The following is a 16,069-nucleotide window of genomic DNA, read 5'->3' on the forward strand; positions in this document are numbered from 1 at the left end:
AACCAGAGAGATTAGAAATTGTTCGTTTCATTTGGTATCAGAGCAGGTGAGCGTTCAGGCTGGACAAAAGGAGCGCAGACGGAGGATTACTTCGTGGAGAGAGGTTTGACGAGGGGAAAAGCAGCGGGGTAGGCTGACGATGAGCTGTGATGGCATGGCGCACCTTCAACTATTTGATGGACAAGCCTCGCGTGCTTGTGGTTGATGCCAGAAGCTTAAGCTCTTACTCTGCTGGCCACATTCGGAGCTCCATCTGTGTAAGGAAACGCAAGGCTGTGGTTTTGCAAAATGAGGGAACAGGTTTTGGAGCTTGTGATCACCCTGTGTACAAATTTTTGCGCAAAGAAGGGCATGTAAGGTCGCTTCACTTATTGGACAAAAATGAGGGAGAGGACAATGCTTTTTTGTCCTTTGCAACAGCTTATCCGTTTTTAATCACCAAGTCGACCAAGGCATCTGAAATTCAGAGCTACCCGACGGAGATAGTGCCGAGGCTTTTATTCCTAGGTGATCTGAATCCTGCGAAGGCTGAGAAGCGGTTGAAGGATCTTCAGATTTCTCAGGCGTAGCGACGGACGACGCACGGACAGCGATATGGTTATATGGGTGGCTCGACGACGATGCGTGATTGACGGGTCATCTAGCAGCTCCTCAAAGCAGTAAATAGCGTATCATTCCGAAACAGAGAGCAGGCTTCGGGACATCTATGTTACGTGGAGTTTCCAGGGAGCATTATTTCTTCCTTTGATATAAATTTTAGTTTCCAGTTTGCAGTTGATTTATTCCTGTACAGCAGAGTTTGCAGTCGATTCATTCCTGTACAGCGAAAGGAAATTCGAAGAAGGAAAAAAAAAATTATATTTTTCCTTTTTGAAACAATGGAGGAAGAGGGACAAGATTCCAGGGTAAATCCTGGTGAATCTAGAGCACGATCTACACAACAAGTGTCCCATCATACAACACCTACTCTGGTGGGTAGGATTTATGTATTAGAAGATGCTTTACAGCAGATCATGAACCAGCAGCTTCAAGTGAATGTTGGTCAAAATGAAATTAGAGAAATGGTGCAAGCCTTGTCGGCTAGACCATCTAGAAATGAAAAGGGCAAAGCTCCAGCACAGCCAAAGCCCAGTATACACTCATCAGAACGTGCGAAGGTCAAGATACCTAATATTGCCAACTATAGACCGGAGAAGTACGCTGGTCGGATGACCGAGCGCAGTTCTGATGTGATCTTTGGTTACACAAGTGGGAAGAAGCCTTCGCCATTTGTGAAATCAGATCTGATCTAAAGAAAATCCGCGAGACCACTGACCTGTTTATTTAGGCAGCGGATAGATGGTGGATAAAGCAACAGAAAGATCAAGTTGCCTCTACCACCTGGGAAGGGTTTAAGGCTGAATTTAAGAAACACTTTCTCCCACCTGACGAAGAGTCCCGAGCTTGGGATGCTTATAGAAACCTTCGCCAGAGGAATTTGTCGGTGGCAAAGTACACTGACAAGTTCAGAGAATGTGTTATGAAGATAACAGACCCTCTCCCTATGTCGGTTCAGTTGAAAGACTATATCTATGGACTGAACGACAAGATTAAAATGGAAGTTCGGGCTAAATATGTGACTACATTAGATGAATCTATTGCAGTAGCCCTGAACTATGAGGATGCCAGAGGCAGATCTAGTGGATTTGTGCAGGCAGGGACTCAGCATGAGTACCCGAGAAAAGGAGGATTTCAGAGGAAATGGACTTCAAAGACAAGTGTCTCGCAGCCAAGTGGCCAAACTAAGCAGGTGAAGCCGGTTGAGGGACCAGCAAAGACAAGTACCACCGTTGGGGTGAAAAGAAAAGTAACTCCAATGGCAGCCCGGGCTTGGTCAAAGTCTTTGTTGACCCCTGAGCAAAAAGTTCTAGAAAGCTAGAAAAGAAGGATTGTGCTTCGGCTGCCTTCAGCGACATCAATGGAAAGATTGTCCACTAAACAAAGACCATCGCACGGCCAATATGATAATATCTGAATGCGACGCGGAAATGCAGGAGAGTCCCAATGCGGAGCATATGCAAATGCAATTGGCGGGACCTTCTCAGAGGTTAGTACCTGTGTTGTTAAGTGTGTCTGTTACTTAGTAAGCGGTGCACCTGATAACATCCTTTCAAAGCCCGCAGCAACGGGGTATACGGCTTTCGATGAACCCGAGTTGATTAAAATGAAAGGGCAAGTAGCCAATCATGATGTGGTTGTGTTGTTTGACTCAGCGTCAACGCACAATGTAATTAACTCAAAGCTTATTAAGAGGCTCAAGTTGAAAACTAGTCCGTCTGACTATGCTTATACAGTCAGGATGGCGGATGGAAGTTCAACTGAAGTATGGGACCAGAGGGTTACCCAGTTGGAACTTCGAATTCATGACTATGTTGAGAAGCTGGACTTTGAGTTGACCAGGCTTGCTCACGCAGATATAGCCCTAGGTATGGCTTGGCATTTTTGAAAAATCCAGCCATTGATTGGAAAAAGTATATTTACCAGTTCAAGATGAACGGGGTAGAATATGTTTTGCGAGGTGAAAAGGATGTACCTTGAGGACCATTGATTTCAGCCATGGAAATTCGGAAGACTCCGAAAGAAGTTCTGTGTCTGTGTATAGCATCGGTAGAGTCGATTGATGATGCATCGACTAGCACTGAGGCTACCCAAGATGGGAAAATGGCCGAGTTGGCTAAAGAGATATCGGAGAAGTTCTCTGATTGTTTTAGGGATGAGTTACCTTATGGGTTACCTCCAGAGCGGAATGTTCAACATAAAATTGAGCTTATCCCAGGGGCAGAACCTGTAAATAGACCTCCCTATAGATTAAGCTTTACAGAAGAAGCTGAGGTGCGAAGACAACTGGAAGAATACCTCAAGCTGGGACAGATTCAACCCAGTTTTTCACCTTTTGCTTCCCCAGTGATATTAAAGAGGAAGAAAGATGATACTTTTCGCCTCTGTATAGATTACAGGGCATTAAATAATATCATTGTTAAGCACAGGTATTCGATGGCTCGGATCGATGATTTGCTAGATGCATTGCATGGGGCCGTAATTTTCAGCAAGATAGATCTTAAGTGTGGCTACCATCAGATCCGTATTAGAGCCGAGGATGTGCATAAAACCGCTTTTAGAAGTAGGTTTGGTCATTATGAGTTTTTGGTAATGCCCTTTGGACTTACCAATGCTCCAGCTACATTCGTCATGCTTATGAACGATTTACTACGTCCGTATATCGGAAAGTTTGTAGTGCATTTTATTGACGATATTCTGGTATTCAGTAAAAGTATTACTGAGCATCATGAACACTTAAGAATAGTGTTCAGTACTTTGAGGAAAGCCAGTCTTTATGTGAATAAGAAGAAAATTATACTGTGTATGGTTAGACTTGAATACTTAGAATTCATAATTACTCCAGAGGGGGTAGACATGGATCCAAAGAAAGTGGCTGCGATACTGACTTGGCCAATCCCTCAGAGTTCGACAGCTTTGGATTATTCTTGAGATTTGTCCAATTTTATCGAAGGCATATCAAAGGATATTCCGAAATAGTATCGCCATTGACTGATCTGACCTCAGATAAAGTACCTTTTATTAAAGTACCTTTTATATGGGGACAGAATCAACAGGAAAGTTTTAACACCTTAAAACAAGCTGTGGTCACAGGACCGGTGTTAAAAATAGTTGATCCCCAGAAACCGTTTTCCCTTGAAACCGATGCAAGTGGCATTGCGGTAGGAGCAGTTCTCCTCCCAGAGGGAAGGCCAGTAGCCTTTGAAAGCAAGAAGCTTTCTCCCTCTCAAAGAAATTGGCCAACTCATGAATTGGAGTTGTATGCTGTTGTCCATGCTTTGAAAACATGGCGACATTATTTGTATGGATCAGAGTTTTATGTGGATGTTGATCATGATACTCTGAAACATTTTTGTAAATAGCCTGACTTGAGAGGCCACCAAGCTAGGTGGGCAGAAGTCATGCAGGAGTTTAATTTGACGATTCGCTACTGAAGAGGAAAAGATAATAAAGTTGCTGATGCGGTCACGCATTATGCATAACATGAATTTCACGATGTTAGAGAGTGCTCTAATGGCCGAGATTAGAGAAACTCAAAAGGTGGACGAGTTTGTCCAGAGCCTATGGCCTAAGGCTCATGTGTTAAAACCCGGGGAAAAGGATGACCTGGCATCCAGGAAAGGCCAAACTTATGCAAGATATACCATAAGGGATGGTATGCTGAAAAGAAATGGCAAGGTAGTAGTACCTAATCAGAATGATCTCAAGCAGAGAGTCATTCAGCAATGCCATAATAGCCCATGTGCGGGACATCCAGGAGTCGAGAAGACATATGATCTCGTGAAGCGAGATTTCTTTTGGCCAAAGATGAAAAAGCATATTCATGAATATGTGACACGTTGTTTTTCGTGTCAGGTAAGCAAGGCAGAGCGGGTGAAGCCACCCGAACTTTTACAGCCCTTGGAGATACCACTAAGTAAGTGGGAGAGCATTTCCATGGACTTTATTGTAGGGCTGCCTACGACACAAGGTGGATATGATTCTATCCTTGTGGTGGTTGATCGTCTTACCAAGATGGCTCACTTCATTCCAACTAGAGAATCTATTAGTGCCCCGCAAGTGGCGGATTTGTTTATTAGATATATATTTCGTCTGCATGGATTACCCAGATCCATAGTGTCAGACAGAGATGTCAAATTTACCGGTCATTTTTGGACTGTGGTATTTCAAACACTAAGGACTGAGTTGGGAATGAGTAGTGGGGATCATCCAGAAATGGATGGTCAGACAGAAAGAATCAATCAAATTTTAGAGGATATGCTTAGAGCATATGTGTCATTGAGGCAACATACATGGGACAAGTGGTTGCCATTGTTGGAGTTTGCCTACAATGATAGAAAACATTCCTCTATAGGGTTCAGTCCGTTTGATCTGAACTATGGTTATAGGCCAACGAATCCAACTATAGTTGGAATATATGTGGATGAAAACCGATCCACTAGAGAATTTAAGGAGAAAAAGTTTTTCTCAGAGTTCCTTCGCATTGACTGCAAGAGAGTGTGCTTACCACCGAGGTGTAAGGTGCACCCAGTGTTTCATGTTTCTCATTTAAAGAAATTTTTGCATACTGGTGACTCACTAATCAAAGGTGTTGTTTTGTTTCAGGAGATAGAGGATAATGCAAGACGCAAACCAACAGGAATCCTGGACCGAGGAACAATGCAAGTGCGCAATCGGAAGATACCCACGGTGTTGGTTGCATGGCATGGTCTACCTCTATCGGAAGCTACCTAGGAATCCGTATACCAGTTACGAAGAGTGTTCCCAGATTTCATCATCGAGGACGCTGATGCTTGAAGAGGGAAGGAATGTTATGCTCTAGCCAAGATAGCATGACCTCGGAAAGATCGGTGGGCATTTTCTCTTAGATGACCAACTTTTGTAATATTTTATGTGCGTAATTAAAATGGTCAAGGGAAGTAACTGCCAAGGTCCTAGGTGAGGGTGTATTGGCATCAACTAGGTGGTTCTGAGTGCTAAGGCCTAGGTGCATCTAAATGTGTAATAATGCCAAAGGGCAAATGTTTTAATTGTGCCCCAAGAGAGGGGTAAATGGTGTACCAAGTTAAAGGTCTAAAATGATGACATGTGGCAGAGGGAACCATCTAGGGAGTTGTGGGCTTGTGGATAGGCATGAAGGATTAAAAAGTTACGTATCTTTTGTGATGCATGCGATCCATGAGATAGGCTGGGAGGAAATACTAATGCCAGCGCCTGTGAGCTAGCCAATGAATCAACGAAAACCAGAGAGATTAGAAATTGTTCGTTTCAATCAACCATGACAAAGACGACTAAAGGCCAGCTAGAATCTCTCCCCTCCTAGATGGACACTCAAGATTTCCCCATCTAGAGTATTTATGATATTTCATTGGGCACCAAGAGCTAAAAGTGTAGTATACAAAAACATCCATCTTCCATGAATAGAAGGTATTGGCAAGCGTAGCTCATCGAGTCAAAATTATCACAACAATGGTTTACCCACAACATAGAATAAGGCATCCCCGTTAAACCTATTCTATAAAATACCCATGAGTCCACTGCAGTTCCACATATCACTTTGTCATAGTCTCCCACTATGGATCTCATACCAGCAGACTTGAGCTACTGGCCATTGCTTTAATAGCTCTAGTCATGAATACAGTATAAAAATGTAAGTTTTCATCTGGTCTACCATATGATAGATAGATATTAAGCGCATTCGAATCAATATGAAATGATAAGCAGCCGTTACTATAGTCGAAACATACAGTGAGTAAATTGCAAAAACCGTTTGACTGAAACCAATTTCAACATGGATTTATGACAAACAAATGCATCTATGAAAAACATAAATGCTACCCAACTCTTTACCCTTTCATATGCAAATTCTTGCAGATCTAAAGCATATTTGACAAGAAACATGCTCTATAAAACAGCACAATAAGCTTAATTACCTCTGTTGCACAGTCATATTTGAGTCCAGAGTTAGTGGCTCTGTTCGTGGAGACCTTGGTGCATGCTTGGACAACCACAATCTTTCTAGTTCAGTTCCCATCGTATCAAATCCCAAATCTTTCTAGTTCAGTTCCCGTCTTCTGCATGAAAGTATCAAATCTTAAACCTTCCCACGTTTAAATTACTCCAAATTTTACTTCCAGAAACTTGCACCAATTATACTGGATTCTTTAGAATAATAATCTTTACAATTCTTTCCAGGTGTTTCCATGAGCTTGTACAAATGCGTGTTTGGAAAAAACCTCCCTTCAAGGATCTCAATCTTCCAACAAGGACCCTCCTACTTAGTAGCATATAGAACAATGCCCAGAAAAATAAAATGATATGTCTGAAAACAACATAAAAACAAAGAACTGATCATGTACATAGCTGCTAGCCAACCAACATTCTAATCAACTAAAACAATTAGGAACCCACAATAGAGGTGCACAAAAATGCTCAAATGGGCACATGGACAAAAGCCACTTTTCTAAACCTAAAGAAGATTGAGTAATGTTACAATCCAAGAAACTACAATAGCTTCCACTAGCTGTAGAATTAAGTTCAAAAAACTCGTGAGGAAAATTCCTCCATTAAAAGAATTTGGATCTTTGTACATATTCTTTAAAGTTTGGAAAGTCTGGGACAATTCAGTCATCTATGAATCTCCTAACCTGATTAAGTTTATGAAGCATGATTGGACAAGTCTCACAAGAGATCATCATTGCATAAACTTTAATTTATAAGTAAAAAGATAGAAGTTTGCTAAGAAAACAGCACAATTAATGCCCACCAGAATACCAATGCTTTGTTGAATAACGAGTCTCCTAGAGTTACGAACAAATTATAGAAGCATGGACAAAACCAAGTTATGTTTGTCAAGACATATAAACCACCAGCCTGTCATTTTCCATGCAGGAAACCAAGTCATGGAAATGGAAACTTGAGTCATTGTTGCATCCAATCATATATGGCATAGCTACACGAAAAAGAGAATAGGGGCAGGATGGCGACAATGGTATCATTTTTAGACAACATTAAGATTTTTAGACAATTGTGTTAACTAACATTTGGGGTTGGCATGTTAAGAAACGCATGTCACCAGTTCTACTACAGTTTAGCTTTGCAGAGGCAACATTTAGAAGGACTTTATCTTTGTAGAGGCAGCATTTCGAAGGACATGTAAAACCAACTGGAGAACATAAAGAGGCCTTCTTTTTAGGAAAACAGAAACCTGTATTAGTGGTGAAAAGAAGAACTGTTGGCATACTTGGGCCAACAAACATACTTAACATCCAGAAGCCTTTCTTGACCAGCTTTATAAAAGCAAGAGACCACATTCAGTACTGCTCTCTTTTGGAAACACCGGGCCTGACGAGCCAGCTAAACTAATGCTCCAGCAACTTTTACGACACTTATGAACAGTGTCTTGAAGCCATATTTAAGGAAATTTGCTGTAGTATTCTTAGATGATATCCTCATCTATAGTAAAACGAAGAAAAAGCATTTGGAACATTTGAGGAAAGTGTTCCAATCGCTTAGAGATAACTCTCTTTTTGCAACAGAAGTCAAGTACTTGGGACATATCATATCCCAAGAAGGGATTTGTATGGATCCCGAAAAGGTAAGGGCCATATTGGAATGGCCACATCCTACAAACCTACAAGAATTGCAAACGTTCTTAAGGTTTGGCTAGGTTTTATAGGAAATGTGAAGAACCAACTTTCTCAAGAATGCAAATGTGTGCAATACATCCAGAATTTGAATGCTGATTGGCCCTCCAATAGGGAAGAGCGCCCTCGTGAGAGTACTTGTTTCTATTTTCGACCTACATGCAAAGTATGTGAGAGATGGCGGATGAATGCAAGGTGAATGAAGAATGCTACGTGAGATTCACAATGAAAGGGTGATACCCTTTCATTAATGTCCCTTGAGATCACTCAAGTTCCATCTTCCCATTTACACCTATCCTTAGCCTATGACCCATGCATCTACCATTCAATGCACCTTAATGCACCCTTTCCTTCCTATTGCCCCTAGAACCTAGACATGTGTGTGCACATTTTTATTAATAGAATAAGTATCACATGTCCAAATTCGATGCCATCTGAAACAGTGGCTCCAGCTCGACTATCCTATCTACTGAGATGATCCACCGCCATAACAAATCGGTCGGTGTCCATCATAAATACATTTACATGTTACACTATTGGCATATAATATATAATAATGTTTTCAATGTCTACTAATCACGGATTAGTGATTTCTCTTGTCATTGACAAGAGAATCATCCAAGAAGATGCTTAGATTGTCGTTCCGATGACGGACCAGGGAAATACCTTCATATGGGATGAACCTCACTATTTCTTTTCGCCATCATTGAGGAAAGATGTCGAGGCATATGTCAGGACATGCATCACCTGCCAAAAGGTGAAATATGACAAGCAAAAGCCGGCTGGACTGCTGCAGCCTCTACCTATTCCCGATCGACCTTGGCAGAGCATTGCCATGGATTTTATCTTTGATCTTCCTCGTACACCATCTGGACATGATGGGATATGGACCAATATTTGCAGATTCAGCAAGCAGGCCCACTTCATTCCCGTCGGAAAGAAAATTACAGCAGACAAGATGGTGAGACTCTTTATGTCTCATGTGTTTAAACATCACGGGATGCCTCAATCAATTGTCAGTGATAGAGACCCGCAGATGACAAGTCTTTTCTGGAGAGGTATCTTTGAGAATATGGGTACCACGCTGAATTTCTCATCCTCTTTCCATCCTGAATCTGATGGGCAGTCCGAAGAAGCCAATTCCACTGCCCTTGATCTTCTCAAATGCTATGTTTCGGATCAGCAATCGAAATGGGAGCAATTTCTGCCACTTGTTGAGTTCGCATACAACAACACTATACACTCATCCACGGGGAAAGCCCCCTTCGAAATTGTGGCAGGAGAATGGAAGGTACCTCCCATTCTGCATACAAAAGAGAAGATTTTTGAAGCGGACAGATTTGTGGAAAGTTTGGATGTTGCTTACCAGAAGGTCAGAACAGCCCTCCAGAAAAGCCAAGAGAAGCACAAACGAGCAGCCGATAAGCATCGCCGCGAGTTGCTCTTGAAAGAGGGCGATTGGGTGCTGCTGCGTTTTCAAAAAGCACGACTCAGGAAGATGAAAGGCAAGACGAAAGTGTACACAAAGCCGAAGATGCGGTATTATGGTCCTTTTCAGATTTTTGAACGCATAAATGACATAGCTTACAGGCCGAAGCTACCTGCCACTTGGACCATACACAATGCCTTTCATGTGAGTTTATTGAAGCCTTTCCAGGGTGATGTGCCTGTTGACCTGCTGCATGAGGATCAGCCCAAGGTGGAAGAGTTGGATGAAATCTTGGTTCCGGAACAGATTTTGGCACATATGGAAAGAAAAGTAAAAGGTAGAGTTTCCCATCGCTATCTGGTGAAGTTCAGGAATTATCCTGCACTGGATGCAAGGTGGATGGAGGAGGGTGACCTGGCAGACTCGCCTTTGATTTTGCAGCTCTACCTCGACGCATTTCAGCTTGCGCCAACTACGGTACATGCTCCTACAGGTTCAGCAGAGCAGAGATCTGGAGCATTGCCTAGTGCTCAAGAGGAGGGTAGCACCTCCCCTTCCTTGATTCAGACTGCTCATATATCTCGAGATCGCTTGGTGGCACCGATTGTCTCACCCGAGATGCTGCTTGCTCACAGTATTTCTGCCGTGAGATCTCCATGATGGGTGTTCGTGACACTTGACATAGAGGATGCATTGATGTATGGACGGACTCTCGAGCTCTCCTAACCCATATTATCATTGCAGGTTGTATCTTACAGATGATGTATATTCTGGTATGGGCTTTTTTTGCCTATTTGTACTTTTTGTCACGAGGACGTGAAAAGTGATGTAAAGTATCTTCGTAACTCAACCTACGCTTAACCCGAGGTTAACCATGGTTAAGTGTTGTAATGGTTTGGCCGTGAGGGACTGGCTAGAGGAAGTGCACACTTCCTAGAAGTTCCCAAGGGCAAAGTCTAGGTGCACCACTAGGTCCTAGGGGCAAGGCAAAGGCTTTAAAAGAGGGGTCTAAAAGTTGGGCCCAAGGACAACCAACGTTGTCCTTGGTATGGGGGTTAGGACTTTAATGAAGGGGCAAATGGCAAGAATGAGATGCCATTTGTCAAGCATGTGTATGCATGCCCTTCCCCCACCTTCCATCTCTCTCCCCTCACTCTCCCAGAGGTGTAGGACGTTTTCAGTTGTTCTTGTGCAGTTTTTGAGCTGTTTGAGCTGTTTCAAGCCTGTTTTCAGCCGTTTTAACACTGTTTTGACTGTTCCAAGGCTAGAACTCACTTCTAGAAAGTGCCAAAACTCATTTTTAACTTCCGGAAAAATTTTCGTACGGACTGTACGGAATCCATACGGCTGTGTTCAGCTGCCTCCACCAGGTGCCCGGAAGTGACTGAAGCTTGCATTGTGGCTATTTATAAAGTTTATGACTGAGTAGAAGAAGTTCACTGCCCTTTTGTTTATCGAAGGCCAGTTTCAATCTCCATGGATTTTATTGTTGGACTACCTGGGACACAAAGGGAGCACCACTCTGTGTGGATCATTGTGGATCGATTGACCAAGATGGCTCACTTTATTCCAACCAAAGAAGAGGTAAAACTCCTAAATCAGCCAGGCCATTTGTGGAGCACATCTATAGATTGTATGGGCTACCAACCGGTATTGTTAGTGATTGGGATAGCAAACTTAACAGCCATTTTTTGAGGGCTGTGTTTATGAGATTGGAAACCGCTTTGAATATGAGCACTACGGATCATCCACAGAGGGATGGTCAAATTGAAGGGTCAATCAGGTCATTGAGGATATGCTTCAAGCATATGTAAGTAAACAGCAAACTAATTGGAAACAGTACTTGCCCATATTAGAATTTGCATATAACAATGCCAAACATTCACCTACAGGTTTTAGTCCATTCATGATGATGTATGGATTTCAACCTAGAGCCCCGATTGCAGTGGGACTCGAAAAAGAGAAAGTTCAAGCAGCCAAAGACTTTCTCAAGGATATGAATCAAATGCTTAAATTAGCTAAAGATAGCATTAGAAGGGCTCAAGATAAAGAAAGAAGTTATGCAAACCCCCACTATAGAAGGTTGGAGTTTAAAGAAAATAAGAAAGTCTATCTCACGATGATTGAATCTTCAGAATCCCTAAAGACTGGTAAATACCCAAAGTTGTATCCTAGGTATTGTGGACCATTCATAATACTTAAGAGAATTGGAGAACTTGCTTTACAAATTAGCCTTACCAGAGGGATGTAGAGTACATCCAATTTTTCATGTAGGTAGACTAAAAAGAAAGTTAGGAGATGATGATAATCTCATTGAAAATGAATTCCTAGTTAAACTCATTAAACATGCTCCTTTACCACATGAACTAGAAAGAACTTTAGATACACAAGAAAAAAGAACAAGACATACCGTATACCAAGAATGTCTGGTTGAATGGAAAGATAGAACTGAAGAGAGTTCAACGTGGAAAAGGGTAAGCAATCTCCAGAGGAGGTTTCCCAATTTTGCGGTCAAGGACGTAACCATTCCTAAGGGGAAGGAAATGTTATGTCAGCCATAATCCCGGGGCCTTGTGGCCTGGTTATGGTGATGCGGGAAACCAAAGGACTCGACAATGCTTGGAATATTATGGACCTTGGAAGCCTGGGGTCTAGGGTCACACCGGGGGAAATCTTTTGGCGAGCTTTTTAATGTGAGCTTTTTTACCATTTCCTTTGTTTTTGCGAGCTTTTTTTAGAAATCCATACATGTTTTTGTTATAAGAAAGATGGGGAGGTTAGAAAGAGGGGGAGAGAATATAGGATATGTTCATTTTCATAGCATGTGGGAGGGGTGGAAGAGTGTATACTATGCACAAAGGGAGGGAGGATATGAGTGGCAGTAGGAGGCAAAAAATTATGGAAGATATGTCCATATTCAAAGTAGAAGGGAGGAACTATGGGAGATATGTACATTCTAAAAGTGTATAATTTGAAACTTTTGACCTCATATTTGGATTCCTCGTCGAATTCCGGTCATTTTGAGTACCAACATGACCATATTCTGATAAAAATTGGAGGCCCCAAACAGGCCAAAATGACAAAAACACCATTTTTCCAATTTTTATCAGAATATGGTCATGTTGGTACTCAAAATGACCGGAATTCGACGAGGAATCCAAATATGAAGTCAAATCTGTCAAATTATACACTTTTAAAATAAACAAATTTCCCACATGCTCTCCCTTCCCCTTTACATTTAGTAGATGAACATAACTTTCACATTCCTCATCCTCTCTCTCCTCCTTGCACTCCTCTTTGCATACCTTATAAGTTCCCCCTCTACGTTCTCTACTATGATAATGAATATATGTTCCAACCCCCCTCCCCTCCCTTCTCCATGCCACCTTACCCATGCGCCCGTCCCTCCCCCTTTCCTTTATCTCCCCTCCCCCCCCTCTCTCCTCTTAACTGCAACCACAACCCAAACTTTCAACCCACCCCACTCCATGACCCCCCCCCTCTCTCTCTCTCAGGTGAATGAAAAGCTCGCAATATTCATGAAAATTGAAAAAAAGCTCATGACAAAAAGCTCACCAAAAAATCACACCCGGTCACACCTAAACCTAGGCATTTAGTAGGAGGTGCATAGGGTAGCCCAAGAGAGGGCTTAAAGAAAGGGGTTCCCTGTGGGACATATGGCACCAAGTGATGAGGCCACTTGTCAAGCACTGGGCTAGGGGGAGAGTTCTAGAGAGACCTCCGAGATGAAAGAAGAGAGAGAACCTCTCTCTCATGGAGGCTTCTTTGACGAACTCAAGGCTGGGTGAAAAACAGTCTAGAGCCCTCCTTATGTGATGTGGGTGTTACAAAGCAGAGCCCTGGAAGCTCCTCCTGCAGAGGGGGTTTCTCAACAACACCCCACATACAAGCGGTCAGTGGTAGCAGTCTCACCGATGGCTCTTCTCAGAAGCCCCCCTCACGGGTAGGGGATCCCCACTGATGCCAAGCCTTTTCAAGGTGTGGCAGAGACTGGCAGGACAACTGATACAAGCCCCACTTTGATGCAAAGAGGAGTTCGAGCATCAACCCCTTATTTGGCACCTACAAGTTTGAGATCAGGATGGATGGATGTGCGGACAGCGGACACATATAGGCTAGGCTCAATGGGACAATGGTCCAGCTAGCTCCTTTGGGACAAGGAGTAGGTTTCCCACCCGACCCAATGGTGCAACAGAGGGCCCTCTCCCACCTCCAAGGAGTAGGACATTGGATGAGAGAGAGAGAGATGCAACCATACCAAAGATGTGGAGGGCAGCACTGCAGACTTGGACAGACGGGAGATACCGTGCATAGCAAGGACTAGCTCTTATGACATCCCCACTAATGTCATTAGTGACCAACTATGGGTGTAGACCATTTAAACAAATGCATTCACGCACATGCACGCTTGAGTATTCATTTATGCAAAAGTCTGCATACTGAGTTTCTATCAGCACTCTGGAGGCGAAGGGCAGACTCAGCCGTGACATAGGCTAGCACTAAAGGAGAAGGCTGCCTAACAGGGGCTTCTTTACGCTGATACATGGTCTTGATCTTCTCCCCCAAGGTTTCCACTCGTTTTGCAGGCATAGGCTCTCCATCAACCTCTTCAGAACAAAGACCTTCTATACCAGCCGACAATTCCACCTGATTGCAACTATGGGTGGAGGAGGCGTCCTCTCCTGTCCATGCTGAAACGTTTTTAAGCACACTTTCAAGATTTCAACGCAAAATCCCTCCGCTTACGTATGTAGATGAAGCCAACTGCAACGTCAAACACCTGTCATGACTTGTACTCTTCTACACAATCCAAGATTCTGTCAAATCGCCTGCAGCACTCCTGTAAAGTTTGGAAATCATGTAGAAGGGATGTGCACTTTTTGTCGACAAGATGAACCGAGAGAGAGTGGGTGATCTGGAAATTACATCAGTAGGCTTATGTCAACAGAAAATAAATACTTAAGCTCACGACTTCACCTTCTGGGAAGCATGGAGTTTGTTGTGTGCCTTACAATAACAAAAAAATTTGACTGCTTGCACATCTATACAGTTTTTGCAGACGAAGCTTGAAATGGACGCTCTTCAATAACTGTACTTTACCACAGGAAACTATATTGCATCGACTTCAAAGAAATGCGTTCTAAATGTCTAATGTGGCTAACGAGTCCTTCCGCATCTAATACCAATTTTTGTAAATCGCACAAACCAAGCTTGAAATGGACCATCTTCAGTAAATGCACTTTATCAGAAGAGACTAAAATGCATCCATTTCTCCCTTGATATTCCGCTAACGCCAAAAACCGTTGGAGAAAGAATACGAGTGCCGAAGAGCGAATTTCGATAAAACTTGGAAGAGATTCTCAGAACAAAATGCATGTACCTTTAAGACGCAAGACTTGAGCTGCCACAGCAGACTTGATTCCGCACACTTTACGCGTTACGAAGCACAGGTGCTGGATCGCGCGCATTCAATTTCCGATCTTGGGACTATTCGTAGCTCCCCAGTCCCCGTACGATCGTCCCTTCGCTTAAGATGTGTATATTGATTTATAAGCACTGCCTCACACAACGAATGCTAAATGCAAGGAAGTGAGACGATAATTAAATCGCCCCATTAACTTGACCTCTTAGATGTTCGTTGCCGGAAGAATATGCTCCGATCCGTCAATGTGGCATGGACAGCCCAATGACACGACATAGCCGCATTCGAGAAAATACCTCGTCCTTTGAAAGGAAACATCGGCATTCACTGATGATCTTTTACGACTCGAGACAGTGTAAATGCAACCTTAAATAAGCTCGCATACTACAGATCCGACGACTGGGAGCGAGGTAGAGCTGTTGTTCCTTGGAATCGAAGCAAACGCAAGTTCGCCAACCGAACAGAGAGAGGCACAACAACCCAAAATCACCGTAGAAGAAGTGAGATGCACAGACGTAGTCGTTAACTGCCCATGAGATGGAAGAGTGCTTGGATCACAGACAGCAACACCACGAAAATGTTGAGTTGTGGTGCGCAGTACGTCCGTTGGCCCGAGCTTCCCCATACGTGAGACACCACCGACACTATTACCTTATATTAAACCAATTCCTAAACAGGACTCAACAATACTTAGAGGCCCTACTACCTGGTAATTTGTGGAGAGTAAGGATCTGACTTGTGGCAAGAGCTTCACGCAAAGATCCTAGCACTGTTATGCACATACATCCTACCACTATCACTAAATGCACATAGATTCATTGAGTTGGATTATGGATATGGCCTCACATGCTTCATGCTACCCTATAGCATGAGTTGTATCACTTATGCATTTTCTTTTCTTTAATCTAAAGTTTTTGGCCTGCCCCAATGGGGTAGGGTCGTTTGGTAGCGAAA

General features: G+C 43.0%; 1 protein-coding gene across 1 annotated transcript in view; it reads right to left on the reverse strand.

Annotated features, from left to right (window-relative positions):
• LOC147883027 (protein CELLULOSE SYNTHASE INTERACTIVE 1-like) overlaps nucleotides 1-15,718 on the reverse strand; it is a 77,628-nt gene extending 61,910 nt beyond the window's left edge. The window contains exons 1-2 of the mRNA XM_087399305.1: nucleotides 15,074-15,718; nucleotides 6,531-6,671 (exon numbers count right to left, since the gene is read on the reverse strand). Coding sequence (XP_087255431.1) covers nucleotides 6,531-6,631 — 101 coding nt within the window. The 5' untranslated portion in view covers nucleotides 6,632-6,671; nucleotides 15,074-15,718. The remainder of the gene's footprint in view (nucleotides 1-6,530; nucleotides 6,672-15,073) is intronic.
• Between the last annotated feature and the right edge of the window lie 351 nt (nucleotides 15,719-16,069).

This window comes from Dipteris shenzhenensis, chromosome 28 (assembly GCF_047967505.1).
Source record: "Dipteris shenzhenensis isolate YYH24624 ecotype China chromosome 28, Dip_SZ_1.0, whole genome shotgun sequence".
Lineage (NCBI taxonomy): Eukaryota > Viridiplantae > Streptophyta > Polypodiopsida > Gleicheniales > Dipteridaceae > Dipteris > Dipteris shenzhenensis.